The sequence below is a fragment of the Cavia porcellus genome, unplaced genomic scaffold (genome assembly GCF_034190915.1).
Source record: "Cavia porcellus strain 051 isolate PalLab524CR breed Dunkin Hartley unplaced genomic scaffold, mCavPor4.1 scaffold_25, whole genome shotgun sequence".
Lineage (NCBI taxonomy): Eukaryota > Metazoa > Chordata > Mammalia > Rodentia > Caviidae > Cavia > Cavia porcellus.
The window spans coordinates 46,023,223-46,048,413 of NW_026947508.1; the positions used below are offsets into that span (position 1 = coordinate 46,023,223).

Sequence of the window (25,191 nt, forward strand, 5' to 3'; positions counted from 1 at the left end):
CTTCCCCTCCCCCCAAATCCATGTTATTTCAAGGAGCAAAAAAACTAAAACAAATTTCAAAACATGTCAATCAGGGGCTCTCTTGGTTTTTAAAAACAGTTTGAGATTAGTATTTAATGACAGACATGCCTGGTAGAAGACATGTTTCTTTCCGTTGCCTTTCTGAGCATTCAGTAAGGCACGAGTTAGGATTTTACCTGGGCTCACTGCCCATGTAGTCTGGGGAGCAGTAGTGGCAGTGTGCCCACGCTGCTCAGTTAGCACCTGATACTTCTGCATGACTGACACTAGAAGACCCAGTCTGAGTCTGTGAGCTAAAAAGATATTTTACTACATCAAAAATAACATAGTCATTTTAGCCTTATAATTGCATATATATTTGCATATATATATATATATATTTGCATATATATATATATTTGCACACACACACACACACATATATATATATACACATATATATCATGTTTGTTTTGGTATAGGGAATCAAACTGATGGCCTTGTGCAGAGGCCTTTGGGTGGTGATTACATCTGGAGATGCTACCATTTATAAGGGATTCTATAAGATGCTGCCTGTGAGCACCACCAGACCCAGTTCTGCCCGCACCCTGATCTGGATCTGTGAAAAATTAACTTTTGTTACTCACAAGCCACCCCATTTATAACAGTCCTAGGGGATTAATGTGCCCCTCCGGCCCCCCCCCATAACTCTCACTGCATCATTGGCTGATCCTTTAAACAACTAAAGTTTCTCAACATAGAGAATTCAGCCTTTTTAATTTCTGCATCATCCCTCCACCTAGTATAGTGTCTGGCTTCTGGATGTTGACTGTGTCTACCCTAGTACAAAAACAACAGTGTGCTCATATTTGTGCGAGTACTTTCTAGCTTGCATACTCAGCTTTTGAATGTGAGGAAAAGGTAAAATATGTTATGCAGGTGAACACATTGGTTTTTAGGACCTGAGTTGGGCAGGAGGGAAGTTTGAACAGACAAGAAGTCCAGACAAGCAGAAAGGGTTTGGGAAGCACCTTGGTTTCCTTTTCTAGTTTTCGGGATGGGATCTCATTTTTATGTCCATGCTGGCCTTGATCTTCTGGGCTCAAGCAGCCTTCCTGCCTGAGCTTCCCAAAGAGCTGAGGCTGTAAACTGTACCACTATACCCAGCTTGGTGTCTTTTCTTAATTTTGTTTGCTAATAAAAATTTCACTGTAATTTTAAAAATAATTTTAGTTAATAATAGGGGTTAAGAGAAAAGGTACATTTAGAAGAAAATTCCAGAGTAAAAGTTTTATATTTGAGGGTTTCAAATTTAAAGAGAGTGAAAGACAATCTCTTGCCCACATCAATAGCTATTATTCTAAACAGAAGAGTAGAAAATATTTTGCTAGTAAATGGACTTATCTTCTAAAAGCATATAACTGCATGGAATAAAAGCTTGCCAATATGAGGTTAGCTCCCTATATCATTGCCAACAGTGTCACCCTTTAATTTGAGGGATATTTGTAAAATTTTTATGAAATAGAAAAGTTTAAAACATTTACCTGTTGGCCTTGGAGCAACATCTACAAAGTCACCAACAGGCTGATGGGCTACTCCAGTTTGTCTCAAACTCCGTCTCTTTGGTTTTTTGAGTCTGGCCTCAAACTCGTGGCAGTCCTCTTGCCTCAGCCTCCCATGGTGGGATTGTAATTTGCACCACCCTGCCCAGCATCCTCTGTCTTTTAAGGTTTCTTCTCTTTGCCCTCTCTGGCCTTTTTGAGACAGGGTGTCACTAGGCAGTTCAGGCTGGCCTTGAGCTCACTTCGTAGCCCAGGCTGGTCTTAAACTCACAACGATCCTCCTGCCCTCAGCCTCGGAGGTGCCGGGATTACAGGTGTGAGCTTCTGTGCCTTCTCTGTATCCTAGCTCAAACACACACACAGTTTACCAACCTCTCATCTGAAGGGACCCTGAGTTGTATGGCCAGCTAACTCATTTTAGGTTCCTTCACACTTGGGACCACAGATACTTTATTTGATCTGACATTGGGGTCTTTGTTGTTGCTGTTTTGTTTTTGAGATGAGGTCTAAATTGCTCAGGTTGAGCTTGAAGTTCTGATCCTCCTGCCTCAGCTTTCTACTGAGCTGAGTTACAGGCATGTAGTACCATTCCTGGCTTTAGGTTCCAATACACGTAGAGCACAGAGGACTTTATGGGTAGGGAAAGTATTCTGCATATGTGTAGTCATTTAACTCCAAGCTTGAGCTCTAGTATAAATTGTGAACTTTTGGATGCTACCGTGAAATAATGGGTCATAGCAGCTGTACCACTGGGGCAGGCTGGTCTTGAGGAGGAGGAACGGAGTTATAAGGGAACTCTTGACTTTCTGCTGCTGTGACCCTAGTGATGGTCTGTAAAATAAAGTTTATTTTAAAAAGGTCAAAAGAAGTAACAGAAGTAAACTGTCTTAATTAAACTACCTGTTTTACATCAATAGATTGGTAATGACTTATAATGCACCATTTTATAAGTATCTGCAGTGTAAGAAATTCAGTTTGTTTTTATACTTAATAAGTAAACTATGCACTTCTGGTCATTTAATTTAAAACACTTAACCCGGGCAAATTTAATAAAGACACTTTCTTAGCTAGGCGTGGTGGCCCATGTCTGTAATGCCAGCACTTGGGAGTCTGAGTGAGGCAGGAAGATCACCACGAGTTCCAGGCCAGCCAGGGCTGCAACGTGAGTTCAAGGTCAACCTGAAGCAGATAATGAAACCCTGTCTCAAAAAAGACTGAGAAAAAAGAGAATGAAAAAGAAGCAGCAGCAGCTTTCTTTAAACCTGCTAACTAGCAGGGGCTGGGCATTTAGCTGAGCAGCAAAAGCACTTGCCTAGCAAGCGTGAGGTTGTGAGTTTGATCCCCAGTACCAAAAACCCCTGCTGACTAGCTTATTATAGAGCCAGATGCCATAAATACGCTTGGAAAAAAATCTGTTCCCCATCGTCACGTCCCCCGTCCGCCCCATGCGCGCGCCGCCCCGCCCCCCCGCCCCGCCGTCAACCTAATTGTGTTAATGACACTGTAGGGTTTTTAATCAAAGGATCTCAGAAATATAGATAGAATATCTTTCTTAGATTTCATGGACCTTGCGGTTCTGGAAATAATTGCCAAGAATTGTGACAATTCTGCATGGATGCAAAGTAACAAAACTAGACAATGAACTCAACTTCAGACTTGGTTACAGAGGTAGAAATTTCACTAAGTTTTGATGAGGACAGTGGCTCGCCTTTGAGCACAAGGCGACACTGTCCCAGGCCTCATGTACAATCTGCCCTGTGACGCAGCTGCCCTGCTACCAGTTCAGGGTGGATTCGTTTCCATGCCCACTCCTGTGTATTGGTTTGAAGTAGCTTTCTAGATTAGCATGATATGTTGCTGTGATTCCAGGTTGCTTTCTTTAGTTTAAGAAAGTGATTTTATTTTATTTTTTTCAGTTCTTCTGGCTCTGCCTCAGTCTTGACCCACAGCAGCTCGGGAAATAGCCTGAAGCGGCCGGATACCACAGAGTCACTGAACTCCTCCATGTCCAATGGGACGAGTGATGCCGGTAAGGGTCGGAGAATTTAATTCTTTCTTCCTTATAAACATGCATGATACTGGTAGTAGCATAATTTGGCTCATTTAACACCAGTCTGAGAAAATGTGTTCTATTTTAGACCTTTTCGATTCACATGACGATAGAGATGATGACGCGGAGGCTGGGTCGGTGGAGGAGCACAAGAGTGTCATCATGCACCTTTTGTCACAGGTTAGGCTCGGAATGGACCTGACTAAGGTAAGAAGCAGAGTTGCACTTTGTGGTGCTTCATGTGTGTGGTAAAATCCTAATGACCAGGTGGTGAGTGTGCTCACAAATGCTGTAACTGTTCGATACTTGTCTAGTGATATAATGCATATGCACAGGAGTACATTCAAAAGTTGTAGAGATAGGTAAAGTAAGTGAAGTTGCATCGTTTCACAGAGAATAATGTACGGCTTGTACGGAGTAAGATTTGAACCTACAGTCAGTGAGAAATAGCCTGTCTTGGTTCGTGTCAGGGGGAAAACCTTCAGAGTCCACATGGGCACAGCTGTCTTGGGGCAGAGGACAGATGCTGGCATTCGCTCTGCTGTCACCTGACCTGGTCTCCCCACACCCAGCTTTTCATGAGCACATGCACAAAGTGCACACACGCGGGCTGGCCTTGTAGGGCGCCCAGCAAAGCTGGCTCCCTGAGGCTGCCAGCGCACAGCTGCGCACACATGGAATCGTACAATGGCTGTCGACGGGACTTGGATTCAAACTCAAGCCGGAGTTCTGAAGAGTGCCCAACTGAGTTTGAAGGCTGTGTGGGGACCCCTTAGAGAATCTGCGGGTGTGCTAGAAACTTGGTTGTTTGACTTCTTTCCACAACTCCACTGTGAAGCCATTGTTACTATTCAGCCTGTTTTACAGCCGAGAGATAAACATAGACGATTAAGTGACTTTTTAGGGCAGAGCTGAGTCCAGTCTGGCCGAGTAAACTTTCCTTTTATACCTCTGTGTTGAAGACAAGCTGGAGTTGCTTTCATATTTGTTGAATTAGTATTTTACTCAGCTTTAGAAAGTCAAATAAATTTAGGAATTTCACTTTTTTTTTTTCTTGTTTCTTTTTCAAATCCATTTTATTCAAGCAGAGAAAAAAAGCAAAAGAAGAGAAAAAAGAAATTCAACAAAATTTCAAAGCACCATCAGGGAGGAGTTTCACTTTTTTTTTTTTGTCTTTTTCATTTTTATCGGTACCGGGGATTGAACTCACGACCGCCTGCTTGCAAGGCAGGTGCTTATGCCGCTGAGCTAAATCCCCAGCCCCGTATTAGCTCTTTAAAGATATTTAACCATTTTATTTCTTTTATTGTTACTTGGTGCTTTATAAACTTTGAGTTCTTCAAAGTAAGAACTTCCATCAGTCCAGTCACATAAGCTTTCTGGCCTGTCTAGCCATATTTAGATTCTGAATACACAGGTTCTATGATAATATTTACTTATAGAAGGACTTAAAATAATCTAATGCATATTTCAAAAACATTTCTTCCATTCTGATTCCCAAATGAAATTCTTCCCTTTTGTTACTGATTAATCTTTATCTCTCCTGATTTCTTGGCATATTACAATTTCCTGTCTCCTTTGCTTTGCTTGGCCATATCCACAGGCCCTGAACACAGAGCATCACAGACTCAGCCTCCAGGAAAAAACATTCACTGATTTTTAATTTTAATTTTTTCTTCCTTTTCTTTCTTTCTTTCTTTCTTTCTTAATTCCTCCATTTAAAGTTTCTTGCTGTGTAATAGTAAATAGGAGCATAAATGTGGATAAAACTTCCTCTTTGTGTTCTAAGAGCTGAGGAGGTAAACTGGCAGATGTTAGGTAAATTTTCTAGTGCAGGCTGGTGGCAGCGATGCAGCAGTGGCAGAGGGAGAGAACACAGTCAGTCCTAGTGCTGGATCCACGGAAATGATGGAGCAATGAAAAAATTTCCCACCTTGTGTGAGCTGTATATTTTTCTGCTATAAAATAAGAACATAATTCCTTCACTAATTTGTATAATAGTGTTTGTAAAATTGGTGTGGCTTATAAGGTGATGCAGAGTTCTGAGCAGACCAGAGTGGTCTGGATTTGTCATTGTTATTACACTCAGGAGGAAGGGACTTGCACAGAGGAAGTGACCCTTGCACGTTCAGACCCCTTCTGTCTTCCGCTGTCTGCTGGGCAGGGTAATGGGCATTTCTGAGACAGTGCGTTTGAGGGCTGACTGCAGACATGTGCCTGGGAAGTATGGGGTGGGTGACAGTGTGGCTAGAATGAGTGTTGTGCAGCAATCGGTTCATCTTGAGTGTAATTTGATCCTTATGGGTCAAATGTGTATGTTTTTCAGGTTGTTCTTCCAACATTTATTCTTGAAAGAAGATCTCTTTTAGAAATGTATGCAGACTTTTTTGCACATCCGGACCTGTTTGTGAGGTATTTAAACATAGAATTTTAATAGAATTTAAACATAGAATTCTAAACATAGAATTTTCTAGATGTTTCTATTAAAACATCCAATTTTCTAAGTTACAACTCTGTAGCTTTGTGCCTATGCCAGGATAGATGGATTCCTTCTTGCCCATCAGCTGTTCCTGGGTAAAAATGGTATTGAATGGTAAAATTGGATGATTGACTGCTTAGTATTAGGCACCCAAGTTTACCACTCTAAAAAATTCTTGGTGCATTAGTAATACCTCAGTGGCCAGTATAGACTTTGCACTTACTTAATCCAGACAGTGGTAATCAGTATTATTTGTACTGTATTCTCATCTTAATTGATACTAACTGAGTAAAGCAAACCTTAAGCACCTATTGTTTGCCAGGTGCTATGTTATAAGCTGAAGAAAGAAGGTAGAACCAAGAGGTTCTATCCTTAAGGAATTTATAATCCAGTATTGAAATATCAACCAATACATTTTAAATACAAAGTTTGTAGTATTAGCTATATGCATAGGGAACAGAAGTGAGATTGATTGCAGAGAGACAAGTTCACACTGGTTTCCAAAAATTTTCTTTGTAATAGAAAATGTAATTCATCTTCTCTAATTACATCTCTTGGCCTTGAACTGTGCTTTACTGAAACCAGGGACAGATTAATGAGGTTTCACAGAGGGTGGGCACATTTTCCAACACTGGTGTATATGTGTTACGTTTTTGATGAAGATTTAAGGGAGCCATGTAATCAATTGCCAGATGGCAGTAATTCAAATAAATATGGAAGTGTTTAATTAAAATAATTTAACAAGCTTGTATCGGTGATGTGCAAGTCAAAATGGAAAGTACTACTTGTTCATTAAATACAGATTTGAATTTAAGGGTAGTTTTTTGTGAAAAATTAAACTTTGAGGGGCCCTGACTGAATCACTTAAATATGAAAGTATAGCTTTCAAAAACCAATGGATAAAATAAAACAACACTAAAACACTTAGCAGAAAAGCAGACTGATGGGATAGGGAATGAGAGAGAGATATGTAGAAGCAAATATAAGATGGTAGGGTTAAACTCACCTTTATCAATAATTACACTAAATATAAATGAAACTCATTCTCCTTTTAAGAGCAACAAACTGGAGTAGTGTTGTATGTTCATAATGTCAACACGATAGGAGGCTAAAGCCAAGAGAATTGTGTGTTCAGTCCCAGATTGAATTGGCCAACTTGGCAAATTAGGGAGACCTTGTCTCAAAATATTTAGTGAAAAAAAAGGGCTGAAGCTGTAATGAAGTGTGAAGCCCATGTATATAGTCCCCTGTAACTAACACACACGCTCGCTCATGTGCATGCACGCACACACAACAAGGGGCAGGGCAGGCAGTTGTCAAATTATATAAAAAAGCAAGATGCATCTTTATGCCATTTCACAGGGAGAGACTTTAATATTGCCTAAAAAAAAAATAAAAGGATAATCACATGATCATCCCAGTAGAGGCAGAGAAAACCTTTGACAAAATCTAGCATGCATTCATGATAAAGCACTTCAATAGGAATAGAAACTTACCTCAATCTGATAAACCCATTTATGACAAATCTATAGCCAACATTATATTAAGTGGAGAAAAGCACTGTGGTTTTCCTATAAAATTAGAAATAAAACAAGGGGGCTGGAGGTTTAGCTCAGTGGCATAAGCATCTGCCTTGGAAGCAGCCAGTCATGAGTTCGATCTCCGGTACCGATAAAAAGGAAAAAGACAAAAAAAAAAAAAAAGAAACAAGGATGTCTACTGTCACCATGCCTGTTCAATATAGAACTCAACACATTAGCCAAAGCAACCTCGCAAGAGAAAGAAACGAAAGGGATACATATAATGGGCAAGAAAGAAGAGAGAATTATTGCAGATGACATGATCTTCTAGGCAACAGAACCAAAAAATTCCTCCAAAAGACTCTTAGAATTAATAACCAAAGTCAGCAATGTAGCAGAATACAAAATCAACACAAAAATCAGTATCATTCCTAGATACCAATAGTGAACTCACTGATAATTAGGAAAATAATATCATCAAGAAAAATACTTCAGAGCCATCCTAACCAAGGAAGTTAAAGACCCCTAAAACAAAAACTACAGAAAAAGGATCAGTGGGACAAAAGGCAAGATGCAGAAACAACCCATACACTGCAGCTATCTGAGCTTTAAAAAGAGGCCAAGTATGTATGTTGGAGAAAAGACAGCCTCTTTACCAAATGGTTTTTCGCAGTGTATTGAAGCTAGACTCATACCTCTTGTCATGCACTGAAGTCAAAATGGACCAAAGATCTAATTATTAAAATTGAAACCAACTGGAAGATAAAATAGGTAAAACTCAAAATAGATAAAATATTTTAAAAATAGGTAAAAATAGATCAGAATTCGAAAGAATTAGATTTCCCAGAGTAAAAGGCCCAATCAAAAATTGGATAACTGGGGCTGGGGATTTAGCTCAGCAGCATAAGCACCTGCCTTGCAATCAGGCAGTCGTGAATTCGATCCCTGGTACCAATAAGAAAGAAAAAGACAAAAAAAAAAAAAAAAAAAAAATGGATAACTAAAATGAATAGCCACTTCTCAGAAGAAAAAGTACAAGTGACTAATAGATGAAAAAATGTTTGGTGCCCATTTCTGATAGAAAAAAGAATCATGAGATTCCATCTTACTCTAGAAGGGTTAGCTATGAGGTATTTAAATCGTGATAAGTAGCTAGCAAGGCTTCAGGAGAAAAAGAATCCTTCATTGCTGGTGGGAATGTAAACTAGTATATCCACTGTGGAAATCAGTATGGCAATTATGGAAAAAAACTAAATACAGAAAATGCAATCAACCCAGCTGGTCCCCTTATATTTTCCTGAAAGAGTTAAAACATCATATTACAGCAGTACCTCCATACAGTTCATAATAGCTAAGTCTTTGAAACAGCCTGTATGTTCATCAACAGATAAAGAAAATGTGTTATTTATATATGATATAGTGCTACCGTGGCCATAAAGAAAAATGAATTTGAGTCATATGTGGGAAATTGGATGCACCTTGAGATCAGCCACAGTGTTAAGTGAAATAAATCAGACTTCCAAGCTTATATATTGCATGTTTCCTCTTCTATAAGAAGCCTAAAATATAAATCACAAAATAAAAAATAATTGGAAATAGATCTTTTTTTAAAAAATGAAGAGACTCCAAGAGATTAGGGAGAAAGGAATGAAAAAAGAATTGTCATGGTATGTACATGGACCAATTTCCCACAATGAATATAATCATTACATACTGCCGATGTGTGCTCATGAAATAAAAATTAAAGAATAATAAAAGAATAGCCAAGTGCTATTTCACGTGCTGATAATAATCCCAGCACGCAAAGAAACTGAGGCAGGAACATCTCAAATTTAAGGCCCGACTGGGCTACATACTGAGTTGAAGACTAGTCTGGGCTTTAACTAGCAAGACTGTCTCAAAATGCCATACACTACAGTTGTGAATGTACCTCAGAGACAGTTTTTTCTTTCTTTTTTTTTTTTTTTTTAATTCGTTCACTTACTTAGTTTTTTAAAAACAAAGGCCTGCTGAGCGTGGTGGCAAACACATGCAATCCCAGCACTGGGGAGGTTCTGACAGGAAGATCACTGTGAGTTCAAAGCCAGCCTGAGCTACATAGTGTGACCCTGTTTCAGAAATCTCACCGTGTTGCTCAGGCTTATCTTGAACTCACAGTTGTCCAGGCTGGTCTGAGGTGATGCTCCTGCCTCCCCGTCCTGCGTGCTGGATATGTGTCTCCATACTGGCATTGGGAGTACTTTCTCACTAGGTACAGAAATGCAGCAAACTTGGTGTAGCTGTATAGTAAGCAAAGGAGACTTTTAAAACAGGACAAATGAGGACATTCTATAATGTTAAAAGGATCCATTTATCAAGAATAAACAGTATTCCTGAATATGTGTATTAGCACAGCTTCGAATACATGCAAGAGAAACTGGCTCAAGGGAGAAATAGAGAAGCCCACCAAGTCCTCCTTCAGGAGCTGATGGAGCAAGTGCCTGTTACCCCCATTTCGAAGGGTCAGTGAGCTCTAAAAGATCCAGCTGGCACTGATAGCTGGGCCCAGACCTTTTCAGCATTGCCCAGAACTTGAATAATACACACTCATCTCCCTTTGAAGCACACACAGTGCTTTCATCAAGGTAAACCATGCACTGGGAAGCTTTAGTGCACTTACAGCATTTGTAGCCATGTAGAATGTATTTCCTGACCAAAAGCAAATTAGAAATTGGTGACACAGCTAAAGAAAACTGTCCGTGTTTGGCAATGAAGCAGTGCATTTATGTGGAGTTCTAGAACAGACAAAACTAGTCAGTGACACAGGAAGCCCGAGTATCGGGAGGTGATGGCTTGGAAAGAGTGATGGCAAAACTTTTTGGGAGAATGCAAACATTTTGTGCCTGACTAGATGATGCTTGAGAAGTAGACATCTTCATTTGCCCTAACACTGAGATTAATGAATTTAATTATATACATCCTATCTCAGTTTTCAAAAGAAACTGAAGTAACTGTGGTTCTGTGTGCCTCAGACTGGACCATGCTGGGGCAATAGCAGCGTGTACCCTGCCAGAAGTGGGGACGCACCAGCCTGGCAAGCGCAAGGTCATGAATTCAATCCCCCGTATCAAAAAAATAAAAAAGACTATTCTGCGGAAGGTGGGATATTCAGTTTTGTCTTTCTCTCTTACAGCATTAGTGACCAGAAGGATCCCAGGGATCGAATGGTTCAGGTCGTCAAATGGTACCTCTCAGCCTTTCATGCAGGAAGAAAAGGATCAGTTGCTAAAAAGCCATACAATCCCATTTTGGGTGAGATCTTTCAGTGTCACTGGACATTACCAAATGACACTGAAGAGAACACAGTGAGTCCTGTGCTGACTGTCCTGATTATATAATTGTATACTGATAACAAGATTTCACTTAATTTAGGGGCAGAGAATAATTGTAAAGCAATGATGAGATCAATTGATTTTGAAAACCAGAGGGGAAGAGTGACGAGATGAGAGAACGAGAGATCCTATAGAACCTTGTACACCATGGCTTGTCAGGATCTCTTTTTTATTTTAAAAAGATCATTATAACTATTCTGTGAAAAACACATTTAGAATCAAACAGACATAATTCCAATGGAGTTGGCTGATTCCAGTTATACATTGAATGTAAAACTGATAGATGGACTGGGGAACAGAGGAAAGAGGCAGTGAGGAGCGAGTCCTCACCTGTGTTCTTGAGCAATTGGTGGTGTCATTTAATAAGAAAAGTAGCAGATTTGAGGAGGGAAAATTCAACAGTTCTAAACTGAAATTCAAGTGTGAGGGGCCTGTGAAGCATGTAAGTAGAGCTGCCAGCTTGGAGCAAAGAATTCAAGGAAGATCTTGCGATGGAGGCTGAACCTCCAGAGATTTTTACACATTTAGATGGTGTCATAAAGCCCTGGATTTATGACAGTTTATGTATGAAGAGAAGAGCAGGTGAGTGAAGACTTGAGCCCAATGCTCTGAGACTCAGAGATTGGTTTGAAGAAGACCAGCAAGAGTCAAATGCACTTTACAAGGCTTTCCAGATGGGGAAAGCAAAAGCCTGCAGCCCGTAGCACCTGGCACTTACTAATCTTACATGGACAGGACTTTCCATGCCTTTTCCTTTCCAAGTGATGTCCTCTGCATATCCTTTCCTGGTAACACAGGTCCAGTCTGCTCCTACTCTTGGCAGGTGTCATTGCCAGCTCTGTGCCAAGCTAGGCACACGAAGTGTAATTAAGCGCTACAGTAGAGGGGTGAGAGGGTATTTGGTGCATATGCAGGAGAAGCAGACTCTTAATTGTTACATTCTCTGCATTTGTTCCCACATCAAAAGAAAATGTTTTATTTGTTTGCAGGAGCTAGTTTCAGAAGGACCAGTCCCTTGGGTTTCTAAAAACAGTGTAACATTCGTGGCTGAGCAGGTTTCCCATCATCCACCAAGTAAGTTACAGAGCTCTTCTGCAGCGTGTACTTATACTCCAGTCATGAAAAGCTTTGCATCTGGAGCCACTTCACCACCACATACCTTACTGTGTGTGACCTCCCTGTACCTGGAGTAGAAACAACAGATTGGTTCCTCTCACGGGATCCTTGTATGTTTCAAAGATTTATCATGTTGCTGATTAAAAAGGATTTGGGAAACCAGTGTTTGATGCTTCTAGACTCATCTGACACATAATGATCTGTGCTACAGAGTCCTTAGCAACTTTGGGACAGTTTAAATGATGTCTAGTGTTTTGCCCTATGTTTCAAATACAGTGGCAATAATATAGATCTTCAGCATCTTGTTTCATGAAGTACTAAGACTGGAAATATTGGATGGGCTTAGATTGGGGTATATTTACTGACCAGAACAAATAACCCTGTTGGTTTTAAGCCTCCTGGAATGAGCATAGCTGCCCATTTTTGGAGAGTTGTTGCCCACTTGGCTCTGAATAGGTGCTTGCATTGAGAGAAGGGTATAAAAAGAAAGTGGATACCTCATTGTCAAATGTAAGACTGGTTCCCCCCAGACTGAGTTTGGAGAATTGGCTATACCTGTATAATACATTAATGGAAAATACTTTCTATTTAGTTTCAGCTTTTTATGCTGAGTGTTTTAACAAGAAGATACAATTCAATGCTCATATCTGGACCAAGTCAAAGTTCCTCGGGATGTCAATTGGGGTTCACAACATAGGGCAGGGTAAGTTGTGGGCAATATTGGGTAGACTGCAGTGTTAGCAGGGAGATTTTACGCCATTCTAATATGTGCTGGACACTTGTCTATAAGGAAAAATGCCACAGGAAGCAAGACTGGATGCCATCACTTGCGTAGGCCCACGTCTTTGGGGGGTGAGGATAGGAGCAGAGTACAGAACAGCTTGTTCCTAAGTTGAACTGCATATCCACCGCAGCTGCACAGCCAGTGTGACGGTGCCCATCAGAGGCTTTGTTCTTTGTCTCTGCAGGTTGTGTCTCGTGTTTAGACTACGACGAACATTACATCCTCACCTTCCCTAATGGTTATGGAAGGCAAGTAGAGCTTTGCTTACTTTCTTGGATGAGTAGCAGACCTGCTGTTCCTCAAACCATGCCCTCCTTTATTTCCTCTTAATTGCTAGCCTCTTAACTGTTAGCATGTTTTATTTTGCAGGTCTATCCTCACAGTGCCCTGGGTGGAACTAGGAGGAGAATGCAGTATTAATTGTTCCAAAACGGGCTATAGTGCAAACATCATCTTCCACACTAAACCTTTCTATGGGGGCAAGAAACACAGAATTACTGCTGAGATTTTGTAGGTATTTTTTCAGCCTCAGTGCTTTTCTGCAATGCTTTTTCTTTTGCCTTGACATAGATGTTTGGAATTGCCCATTTTCCCAGATTGTCTTTTTCTCTTCTCTTGTCAATCTCTTCCTAAAATCCCATATCAAAAGGAAACCTAAAGCCTGGATGCAGAACAATGAGAGGTCACAGGCAGGCTCTGCTTCTTGGAGCCTGACCTGTGAGAGCTGGGCCAGAACATAATTGCCCAGCACCTCCTTGCCAGATTCAAACGTTGAGTTGGTTCTTCCAGCAGACACCGTGATCTCCACTAATGCCCCTCCTGTTTTCACAGCCGTTCCTTGTGCTTGCTGTGCCTTGGCGGTGGAGCACATGTCACATATCATAGGCATTCACTTGGTTCCATTTGACACTTTTGGGTCAGGTGAAGGCAGCTTTGGGTAATTTCTGAGCCTGCCTGGAAAAAAAGAGTGCAGTGTAGAGCCCAAGCTTTTCCTCTGCTCTGGCAAAGCTTTCCTGGAGCAGTGTCCCATGTGGAAAACACCAGAGTGGCTAACTAGTGTCTGAGGGATTCATTTGGATAACAGAATCAGCTACCAAAGCAGTCTTGAGGAGAAGCCATGAACACAAGGTGAAGTTTGTAGGACCAGTATAAGATTAGAAAAATACACTCTATTTAGACAATATGGACAAGGCTTGAATTGCAGTGCAGGTCACTGTTCTCATCACCTGCCCCAGGACGCAGGCAGGTAATGGAGATGGCAGATTCAGAGTGAAGACAGCAGCCCTCCTCCTCAGCCCTCAGAGGTAAAACACAAAGGAACTATTGGCTCAGCAGGGCTTTGTGCTCTACCAGCAGGAGCCTCTAGTGTGTGACCTTTGAGTTACTGATTTGAGCATTAGCTGAAGGGCTTTATTAGCTGAGTTCTTAAACTTTTTAGCCCCAACAAGTTTTTTATGTTGATTATATTCAAAACCATTTTCCTGAAAAAGTAAAACCAGTTTTATTTTTTCCCAAGACAGAGTCTCACTGTGCAGTGAACTCATAGTAATCCCTGTTCTCAGCCTCTCAAGTGCTAGAATTAAAGGCAGGTACCACCACACCTGGCTTAAAAACCAGTTTTTTTGTTTTTTTGTCTTTTCCCTTTTTATCAGTACTGGGGATCAAACTCACCGCTTATGCCACAGAGCTAAATCCCCAGTCCTAAAAACCAGTATTTTAAAATAGTAATTTATTGACAAATGACAATAGCATTTCCATGCAAAGTAACTTTCATTAAAATTTTCCTTAAAAATTGGTTGTGTGGTTGCTCATTCCTGTTATTCCTGCACTCGGGAGGCAAAGGCAGTATCATGAGTTTAGGGCCAGCCTGGTTTAAATAGGAACACCTGTCTCACTCAGAAAGACCTAAGTTTTGTAGAATTGTGTCACTATAAATTTTATAAATTTTGTAAATCCCCAATAAATAGATGGATTCGTCTGTTTGCTACCTGCCTTCAGTCTATGGCTATGTCACATGGCCTCTTGGAAACTGAGAAAACTGAATTTGCAGTATCGTAGAGTCCTGGAACTTCTGAGGGACTCCCAGACCATACTTTGAGAACCACGGCACAACCACCCTCCAGACCTGCAAACCTGTTTTTCATTGTCCTCTTTCCAGCTAGCACTAGCAGCTTTCACCTGTCTACTTCATTCACGTACTTTCCGACCTCTTTCAGTCTTCATGAGTTCATGTCTTGCCCTTCATGCCATCTGCCTAAATTCCATCCACTCTACCTACTGTGTGGTGTCAAGACTTTGAGGAAGGTACTTTTTTGGGGTTGTTGCCCAAGAAGAGAGTTCAAACCATCTGACTTAGGGGTCCACTTAAACCTGGGCTCAGCTCCCTCATACCAGCAGTTCTGCTCATAATCACTGGTGCAAGCTCACCACAGTGCTCATCACCCAAAGCCTCTGGCAGTGTCTCTACCAGGCTGTGAATAGCTGAGGAGCAGAGAAGTACCAAGCCTCAGCTCTGCATGCAGGGCTGTGTTGCCCACCTCACAGCCACTCCTCGCACTCAGCAGTTCATTAGCACATTGCCCAGTACCCTCATTCATAGCTGGCCCCAGGAAGTCCAGTTTTGTGAAGCTGCTTTTTACCAGGGACTCTGCAGTGCTTCTCTGTTCTAATGTGGCCATACTGATTATGGTCTCTGGTAGAATGATTCTTAACTGATGACTGACACAACTGTTTGTTTGTTTGTTTGTTTTAGTTCTCCAAATGATAAGAAGTCCTTTTGTTCAATTGAAGGGGAATGGAATGGTATAATGTATGCGAAATATGCAACAGGGGTAAGAACATGTTTTGCCACTTGTTTTAAGCCATACTGAATTGTAACCTTTTGATTCCTTCATCTGTAATCTTTAACAAGACCAGGTCTTTAGAGCAGGCTGGTCCTTCCTCAACCAACTCCCTCTCCAGCAGAATGACTGTTACTTTACTCTTTACTCTCAAAACACTTCAGAACATACAGACAGTGCTGAGTATCTAGGAAGTATCAGTAATATCAGTACTGATACTCAGTATTTACTGAGTATCAGTAAATATTAGGTATAGCATCAAAATATGGGGTAGGTTTGTAAAGTAAAGTGCTAAATAAATTTATGTGTATTTGTATATACTGAGTTTAATAATACTGACTGCCTGGCCTTAGAAAATAGTAGCAGTCCTGCCATCAAGGAACTTGCATGAACCTATGAACTGTTTCCATTAAGCTAGGAAAAAGGTAGTAGAAGCGTAACAGAAGAGCTGGTGGACCGACTTTTTGGAGAATTTGCAATATGAAAAGCACTGGCAACAGTGAGAATTGGTTGTATAGGTGTAGAGGTATCCTCTCCTTAAGTGAGGATATCCCTAGCATATAGCGCATAGCCACTTTGAAAACAGATGTTGAACTAAGCCCCTGCACTTGAGCCATAAAACTATCTTAGGTTTTAGGCTGCATGTGAAACTTGTTCTTTGCATCAGTAACATAGATGGAAATTACCTGTTAGTCTTCTGGGAAGAGATGACTTTGGTAACAGTTTGAACAGAAAATTTCTTTCTTTCTAGGAAAATACTGTCTTTGTAGATACTAAGAAATTGCCTATAATTAAGAAAAAAGTGAGGAAGTTGGAAGATCAGAATGAATACGAGTCCCGCTGGTAAGGGCTGCTGCCTGCCAGGTGCAGGCTGAGTTCTGGTTTTTCCACACCTCTGGTCTTTCTCCCATACCAACTTGCCTGCCTTGGGGGGGGGGCATTTTTGTATTCTTCATTTGTGCAGTGCCCTATTGCCAGCTTATGATTTGTGAACGACAGCATTAAAAGCCTGTGATTTGACATTGCCAGTTCCTCCTGATCTCTTTTTCCTTAGCCTTTGGAAGGATGTCACTTTCAATTTAAAAATCAGAGACATTGATGCAGCAACTGAAGCAAAGCACAGACTTGAAGAAAGGCAAAGAGCAGAAGCCCGGGAAAGGAAGGAGAAAGAAATTCAGTGGGAGACGAGGGTAAGGCCCTGCCTGCTGACCGCTACTCTGCTACAGCCTGAGCAGTTACCCCAAGCATTGCAGTGAATGCAGAAGCAACTGCCCAGCATGATTTGGGAATGTGTTTTTCTGGCACCTGCTTGAAATTCATTTCATCCAGCAGGGGTAGAAGAATAATGTATAGAAGTATAAAGCAGGCATGTAACTTAATTCTCCTTCCTCTTCCAGTTATTCCATGAAGATGGAGAATGCTGGGTCTATGATGAACCTTTACTGAAACGTCTTGGTGCTGCGAAGCATTAGATTGGGAAACGCCAAGTTCACACCTGGTACCCAGGGCAGCAGGCCTGATGAAGCATCAGTCAATCTTCCTTTGGGAGAGCCCATTGCTCCCTTCTCAACGCAGTGGTTCCTATCTCAGGGATACTGGACTTTCTGACGCAGATGAACAATTAAAGCAGAAGCAGTTTCTGTCTTGCTCTGTGGCAGTTACAGTTTTGACTTCAGTCCTGAGAAAAACTTCAGGTTTTGAAACAAGATGTCTGCTCCTTTTCCAAACCCCATGCTTTGAAAAGCATTTATAAACCCAAACCTCATATTCTGCACTGTAGTTCTGCTTTTAAGATATGACATACAAGGTGTTTCCTACTTCATGTATCTTGGGTTCTATATATATATCTATATATATATATATATGTACACATATACACAGCTATACCTTGATAGATTTTTCATAAATACTCCTCTGTAAATACTGGTTCCTCAGAGTTTTAGAAAATTAGTGCAATGTATTAAAAATCAAGTGTTAGGAAATTTCATGATTTCATCTATAATAAACTTTATTTTAGAATTTATCTAAACCTGGGTTACAGTTTATTCTTAAGGCTTTATAAAGTAATTTTTCCAACTTTTTTAAAAAATGTGCTGCTTTTATTGTGTTTATGGTTACAGTTAGAAGACAGTTTGGCAACCTGAATATAGGAGCTATCTTTTCATAAAAACTGAAAACTCTCCAGGCTTTTCCTCACCCATCCCTTTATGTTTATGTGTCACATGTAAGACTACCAGCATTTTATCCAAAAATACTTTATTGCCCTCTTTCAGGACTAGGGAAGAGTGTGTAATATATATATATATTTAGATCCTCACTCCACACTGAAATAAAATGTATCAAATCCCACAGCAGGAGATGGCTCATTGTGAAGGGAAAACAAAGGTAAAATAAAAACAGGTATTAGCACTTAGAGAGTAATAACAAATCGGCTACATAGAGCCTACCTCAAGAACTAGAGTTTCTATCTGATTACACAGGTTAGGGTTTCCCAAACTGCTCCCGTGGGTGGTTCATCCACACTTGGCCCACTTGGGTTATTTCTTCATCAGCTATTACAATAACCCTGCATTTATTAGTCTCAATAGGATAAATTAAGTCTTTTTAATGCCAGTGCAAAATTCAAAAGCCTTAAGGCAGTAGTAGTGTAAACTCCATATAATACAAACACATCTTTAAATAGACATTGCTTCAGGCCAATGAGACTGAAGTTTATTTGACTATTTTATGGTAGGGGAAAAGACCGAGTGTTGATGTGAAAGCCCTGATATCAGTAATAGGGATGGTAGAATTTGTCAGCAGAGGAGAGGGCAGCAGGTAGTCCAGCTGCATCGCTTCACAGGAAGAGTTCGGATCCACAGCAGAAGGGGTGCCTTCCTCTTCCGGCTCATGCTTCCCATACCCGACAACCTGAGAGAGGCCAATGATACAAGGTGAGAACCATGCTAGGTTTGGGCAGAGACTTCCTTAGAATCTATTCCAAGTCATTCAGTCATGACCTGAAAGGAAGGAATGGCAGTGTAGTTCATCATACTCACATGGACACTGAGCATTTTACTTCCAGGTCCTCTATGAGCCTTGAACCAGGTAACCAGGTCTGACTTTGAGAATGACTTCAGTGCTTCAATCTTAGAGAAAGACAAATGTGCTGAAGGAAAACAGCTTTGAAATGTCATCCCCCAAGCAGACCTCCTTGGTTTTGCTTAGTATCTGAGCATTTCATCTTTATTCTTCCCAGTCTGAGTTTGGCACTTGCCTTCTAGAAGAACATAAAGATGAACCTGTGCATCTCATATCTGCGTTTCAAAGCAGTGACTTACCTTACCAGCTCTGGTAAGTTAGCAGGTGCTATAAATTACAGCAAAATACCATTCCCTATGCCAGAAACTACTGTCTGTAATGTCACACTTACATGGTAACTGCGTACTCGGGAGCTTGAAAAAATAAAGCAACTATGGAGACAGATGAGCTCTGCCCTGGTTCTGTTAAAACTGGTGTCCTTTGGTAATGCATGTCCTTTGGTAATAATATGTAGTGTAAATTACATATTATTGGAGGCAGCACTGGATTACAGGAACCAACAGCACACATGCATGAGCACACATACACCTCATCCTGTAAATTTTATACTTTGAGCTAGAAGTTGTCCATTGCATTTGGAATCACTGAACCTGGAAGAGGAACTCCCTGTTCAAGACTCAAGAGTTGTTAATCTTTAGCAGAAACACTTTTTACAAAGTCTTTTAGTAAGCCTCAACACCACACAATACAAAAATGGAAATGCTCTACATTGGTGATGGGTAAAAGCATCCTACTTACAGTCACTTTTAAAGTGCGAGAGAGCTAAGCCAGGAAATGGGCACAAAATAAGTCAGAAACCCTCAGTAGTTCATCAGAGCTGCCTTCTGGCACTCATTACCTCGTGCGCAAGGCGGTCAAAGAGGTACTGCTGTGTCACCACTTCATTCCAGTTTCGGTCCACCTCCTCCCCAAGGTGGGTGTCTTCGCACTCTTTGAGCTTGATCAGAGCTGTAACCTGTTTCCACCAGAGAGCTGTGCTTAGGTGTGGCACCACTCCAGTTCCCCCCAGAGACAAATTTGGTGCTGTCCATCCTGACTCATGTCATGAGGAAACTAGAAGACACTATAGGCAGATTAAGATAGGGCCACAAAAGAGTACAAGCAGGCCAGCAGCACATACGGGACTGAAGTCTGGTATCTTCAAGGTTTACACAGCCTAAAGGCCAGGCCAAAAGTTACCTGGGTATTGAATGCATCTTCAGTGAGGCTTTCAATCTTCTCCTCAAAGCTGGAAAGAAACTCTTCTATTTTCTTTTCAACAGTCTCAGAGCTAAAACAAAACATCTTCAATGAAAAGTCAGCAGAGATCTGGTCTCCAAAGAACTGCGACAAAGGCTTTTTTTTCTGGACAAAAGGACTAAAAGTGTTTAGTAAAGCCTTATTACCCTAAGCTAAGGGGTTGAGAAGGATAGGGAAGGGTCTCCCACTGCCCACCTGCAGCCCACTTTCCTAGTGTCTTAAGGTGAAGCAGTCAGAGCCACATGTGACAACTTCATGATAAGAACCATCAAGCATGAATGCCATTTCAGGCAGCCTTCCCTCTTGGGTCTCACTGAGGTGAAAACATTGGCAACCCCTACAGTGACCACAAGACACTTGAACGAAGTCCTACAGGTTTAGTCTTCAATTAGGCCACCTATTACCATCACTGTCCCTGCCCCTGCCCCTGTCCCAAGCAATTACAGAGCTAAGATCTAAGGCTTAGGGAAGCACCTGTAGGCCCTACGCCATATCCACCATAGGTTGGGCCCATCCACATACTCACCTGTACTTGGTTGCCTGAGTCCCCACAGTGACAGAGAATCCTAGAATCCCAGATGTGTTCCTGCAAGTCGGGTAGACATGGTACCTATAGCCAGAGTGAAAAGTTACAGGAGTTTCTGAGGTTACCCAGGCTCCCCTCAAGAGAGACTACACACATGGGACCCAGCTCGTGCCCTAACACTCCATCTGGAGGGACTGAAAGAACTACCAATATGTATGCAAGTAGTTCATTCTCAGGTCAGGGTGCCTGTTCCTCTGCTGAATTAGGAACCACAAGCTAGCTTGCTTTCTAACCCTGAAGCAAACCGGGAGCCTGATCACAATCTAAGATGCAAAGTCTGGCTAAAGCACAGAAGGAGCAAAGAGTTCAAAAGAACAACTTGGTCAGGATATTTGATAAATCTCAGCCTACTTACTTTGTACTTATTTGACTTATTATTGACTACTTATTTGACTTCAGTGCCCTTGACAGAAGACTTACCCGAGGGTCTGCTTGGTCCGAAGAAAGTCAAAACAAGGCTCTTCCATGTGCATCTGTAATTCAACATAACTACCCATCAACCCATCTCCCAGAAGAGAAACCTGTATTTCTTCCCTCCAATGAGTTTCACAAACTGCCCAAGAAAATCGAGCCTCCCTTCCTGCCTTCTTCCTAAATGCGTATGTCCAAGTGGGATAAGAACCTTCCAGTCAGGCTTCTAATCACTCAAAGTTCACAGTCCTCAGGCAGAAAGCTGGGCCTCACAGCGAGTCGAGGTTCCTGAAAACCTCACCTCACTTCCACGTACTTACCACCAGCAGCTCCATCAGAGTATATTCTCTCAGACTCCTGGTACCTGACTGAAAGGAGAAAGTGATCAGACCAACAAAGTATACAGTAGTTTACAAGGCTTTTTAATAATGTAGCAACTCTTGTCAACTATTTATTAGGTAGTATCCCTCTTCTCTTCCCCAAAAGAATCACATCTACTGCCATGTTTTCAACAATCTTATTTACATATGTGCCATCCCACTAGCCTGAAGGGCTGTGAAAACAGGAATACTTACTTCCATTTGTGTTCCCAGCACTAGCGCAGAAGTGTATGGAAACATGAAAGCGGGTCCAATAGTCTCTACTCTGCCAACTACTGACTAGAGTACCCAGAGAACCCAGAGAATACATTCTAAAATCAAGTATCTACATTTTAAGGCCCTAATCATGACATCAAGAACCATCTGAAATCATGAAAGCTAACTATCTATACCTCAGGTTGAAAAAAAAAAAGGAACTTATGCAACAACTGATACAAAAAATACCCAAGAGGCAGAAGCCACACTTGGGGATCTCACCCTGGCTATCCTGGAGAAATAAAATGAAAGGATGTGGGAGATCCAAACACAAGGATATCACTAGCACATCCCCAGAGTAGGGCTCTTGATGGATCTGTGGCACCAACTTCTCATTTTTCCCACTTCACCACAGGAAGATGCTAATGGCTGTGTGTCCTGCAGGCCCATAAGATGGCTATAACAAAACTAGTCTTTTGTATTAATTTTTCTGTTCAAATGCAATCTTTGGGCTGGGGATTTATCTCAGCAGCACAAGCTTCTGCTTGGCAAGCGTGAGGTCATGAGTTCAATCCCCAATACCAAAATGCAATCTTTGATTTCCTAAAGTAAGCATTTTGTATTAGGAAGCTACTGCTAAGAGGTGACTGGAAGAAAGCACCTCCAGATACACTTCAACATGTGAAATCCTGCCTAAACATGGGCCATGTACTCCTGTCTTAGATTTTAAGCACTTGAGACACAATATTAAGTACAGCCAGGCTTTACTATTTGGAGTTTGGGGACATGATAGAACCTTAAAAGGACTACAGGTGGGAAGGCTATGCCTGGACACAAAAGCAAAATGTCTAGAGAAAAACAAGTCTGCCAGCCTGGCTCCAGACAACTATAGATCATGAACTAAAGGACTCATTAAGAAGAGTAGAGCAGGGGCTGGGGATTTAGCTCAGCAGCATAAGCGCCTGCGGATTTAGCTCAGCGGCATAAGCGCCTGCCTTGCTAGCAGGCAGTCGTGAGTTCGATACCCGGTACCGATAAAAAGGACAAAGACAAGAAAAAGAAGAGTAGAGCAAAGCTCACCTTTGCTAACAAGCCATCAGGCACATAAATTTGCTCCTGACTACCAAATCAGGTTGGTGTCAAGATAAAAACTCAGACTCAGGCCAGAAACACAATAAAAAGAATAAATAAGTTAACAATAAGGATATGCCACCCAAAGCCCAGACCAGGCACTTCACATTGTCTAACAAGAAAATAACTTCCTGGGGCTGGGGATTTAGCTCAGCGGCATAAGCGCCTTCCTTGCAAGTGTGCGGTCGTGAGTTCGATCCCTGGTACCGAAAAAGGCCAAAAAAAAAAAAAAAAAAACGAAAATAACTTCATGCAAGGAAGTGCAAACCTCAACAGCAATTATGCGAGTCCCAGACCATAGCAAGTTAGGAATCAGGCTACACAAGAAAAGATACAGAGAAGAACAGCACAGGCTAAAGCATTCTGTAAGCCAAGTGACACTATTGTAAAGCCCTTCCTAGGATTTATTATCCATAAAACAAAGGTAAAAGAAACTTTCCTCTCAAAGTCCTCTGAACTCTTTTTAGTTGGTGCTATTTTGTTTGCTTATACATTGATTGCTTAATTAGGTTTGCTTGCATCTTTCAAAATTCTCCTTTCAATAATTTACTGCTGCCTGGAATTCTGTCTGTGAAGCACATAGGAATTTCCATTCATACTTCAAGATCTGTGTCTTAAGATTTCTGGTTAGTTGATTAATAAAGCAGCACCCCTTTGTGATTGAGAAAAGGATCTATTTTACTGAATGCTACAGTGTTTAAATGCAGTAGTTTAAGACAACAAATGGCCCCAAGCAAAAGACTACAGAGTGAGGCTCTGGTCACAGGGTCTTAGCGCACGTGTTATGGCTGGTTATACAATGGGCTGACTGACCTGGTAGTACACAGTGACTTCAGAGTTGGCATCACCCTTGTTCAGAGCTTTCACTTTGCATAAGTGGTGGCCACTGGGCAGCTCCACCACCTGGAATTGCACAGGCATCTCCTGTTCCAGGGGCGTGAAGTTCAACTTGCTGTAAAAGAATCAGCACAGGCACTGAAGCAGTGCTTCCACTCTGTCACCTTCACCCATAAACTGAAGAAGCTAGCCTTCCACCATCCCTCTTAAATTGCTTTGTTTACATCAACTTCAAAGAACTCTACCATGGATAGTATTTAAAATGCGGGTTTAACAGAGTTGTAGTTGAAGGTCCTCTTTCTGGTGAAACTATTCCCCAAAGAGAAAACTCAAATCAATACTTACTCAACAACATATTTCAGGAAATCCATAGATTCCTAAGAAGCAAAAGACAATAAGTACATTAGCTCTTGACATTAATTTCACCCAGAACTACATACTACCAATTTTCTAGTTTCTCTGGATGGCATTAGAAAACACATAGTCTCTTGCCAAACGCTGGACAAATCATTGATCAGGCTAATCACTTACTGATTCAATACTTACTCTGTTCAATAAATACCAACTGACTCTTAAATGAACAGCTCATTTCCTCACTGGATCAAACTTCCTTGTTCAGTGTCAGTTTATCCAACCAGGTGGTGCCCTCTGCCAAATGTGACTGTGCTTAAAACTCAAGCCCAAAGGTAAGAGTCTGGAGATGGTAACCAATAAGACAGCACTTATACTAAGTGAATACATCCTCTCCCTCTCTCCAGATTTTTTTCTTATCTATGTAATACAAGTTAGGTAAAAGGGTGAGTTTATCTCTGAAGCTGTTCTCCTGGGTCATCTCATAGCACTAAGTCCTTAGGAACAGAAGCCAATGTTTTGTCCTCCCACTATGACTTGCTCTTTTTGCTGAGGACTGAGACTAAAAATGCTTTCTGTGAGCAACTAAGGCTGGACTTCTGTCAGTGAAGCACAGAAACTAAGGCTGGTTTTGGGATTTAAAAGTCAGGAAGGAAGGAAGAAGATAGCAGCTACAGTTTCAAGAGTGACTATGATTTCCTACGCACTTCTGTTTTAGTTATTTGGCCTAATCTCAGGCTTCATCATTTTTTACTTAATGGGTATACTGACCCTTTTCACAGTTAAGTGCTAACTACATTCTCACCGCTGTGAAATATTTACAGAGCTTTTTTCATCTTATAAAACCAAAATTTATATTCATTAATCTGCCTTCTTCCTCTTCGCCACCACTGAAATCTACCACTATACTCTGCTTCTATGAAGTTGACCACTTTAGATACCTTGTATGAGTGGAACCATATTTCACTTCAACTTTTATAATAGCCTCAGGATGAAGGCTCTATACATTTCTTTTTATTTTTTAATTTTATTTAAAGAGAAAAAAAAACGAAACAGAAAAAGGGTACGAGTAATACAGAATTTCAAAAAAAATAAACAGTAAGAAATCATTAGTTAATAGATTACATATTGTCATCTTAGAAATAGTTGTTCAAGTCTCTATACATTTCTTAACCACAGATTTCTTAAATTCCTCAATGGTTTTCCATGCTACAAGATAAAGTCCCAGCTCCTTAACTTGAGAAAGCCTGACACACAG

At 41.1% G+C, this 25,191-nt stretch overlaps 2 protein-coding genes across 13 annotated transcripts in view; one reads left to right on the plus strand and one right to left on the minus strand.

Annotated features, from left to right (window-relative positions):
* Osbpl9 (oxysterol binding protein like 9) overlaps positions 1-17,751 on the plus strand; it is a 173,797-nt gene extending 156,046 nt beyond the window's left edge. For all 10 annotated transcript variants that reach the window (XM_003463061.5, XM_003463060.5, XM_063236500.1 and 7 more), the window contains 12 exons: positions 3,479-3,591; positions 3,701-3,819; positions 5,939-6,024; positions 10,784-10,955; positions 11,972-12,056; positions 12,691-12,801; positions 13,067-13,130; positions 13,252-13,392; positions 15,635-15,713; positions 16,474-16,565; positions 16,777-16,912; positions 17,120-17,751. In XM_003463061.5, coding sequence (XP_003463109.2) covers positions 3,479-3,591; positions 3,701-3,819; positions 5,939-6,024; positions 10,784-10,955; positions 11,972-12,056; positions 12,691-12,801; positions 13,067-13,130; positions 13,252-13,392; positions 15,635-15,713; positions 16,474-16,565; positions 16,777-16,912; positions 17,120-17,194 — 1,273 coding nt within the window. In that variant the 3' untranslated portion in view covers positions 17,195-17,751. The remainder of the gene's footprint in view (positions 1-3,478; positions 3,592-3,700; positions 3,820-5,938; positions 6,025-10,783; positions 10,956-11,971; positions 12,057-12,690; positions 12,802-13,066; positions 13,131-13,251; positions 13,393-15,634; positions 15,714-16,473; positions 16,566-16,776; positions 16,913-17,119) is intronic.
* Positions 17,752-18,412: 661 nt separating this feature from the next.
* Nrdc (nardilysin convertase) overlaps positions 18,413-25,191 on the minus strand; it is an 85,796-nt gene continuing 79,017 nt past the window's right edge. For all 3 annotated transcript variants that reach the window (XM_003463065.5, XM_003463064.5, XM_063236499.1), the window contains 9 exons: positions 23,928-23,959; positions 23,559-23,697; positions 21,360-21,407; positions 21,049-21,101; positions 20,569-20,652; positions 19,983-20,073; positions 19,642-19,758; positions 18,761-18,850; positions 18,413-18,632 (listed from right to left, as the gene is read on the minus strand). In XM_003463065.5, coding sequence (XP_003463113.1) covers positions 18,435-18,632; positions 18,761-18,850; positions 19,642-19,758; positions 19,983-20,073; positions 20,569-20,652; positions 21,049-21,101; positions 21,360-21,407; positions 23,559-23,697; positions 23,928-23,959 — 852 coding nt within the window. In that variant the 3' untranslated portion in view covers positions 18,413-18,434. The remainder of the gene's footprint in view (positions 18,633-18,760; positions 18,851-19,641; positions 19,759-19,982; positions 20,074-20,568; positions 20,653-21,048; positions 21,102-21,359; positions 21,408-23,558; positions 23,698-23,927; positions 23,960-25,191) is intronic.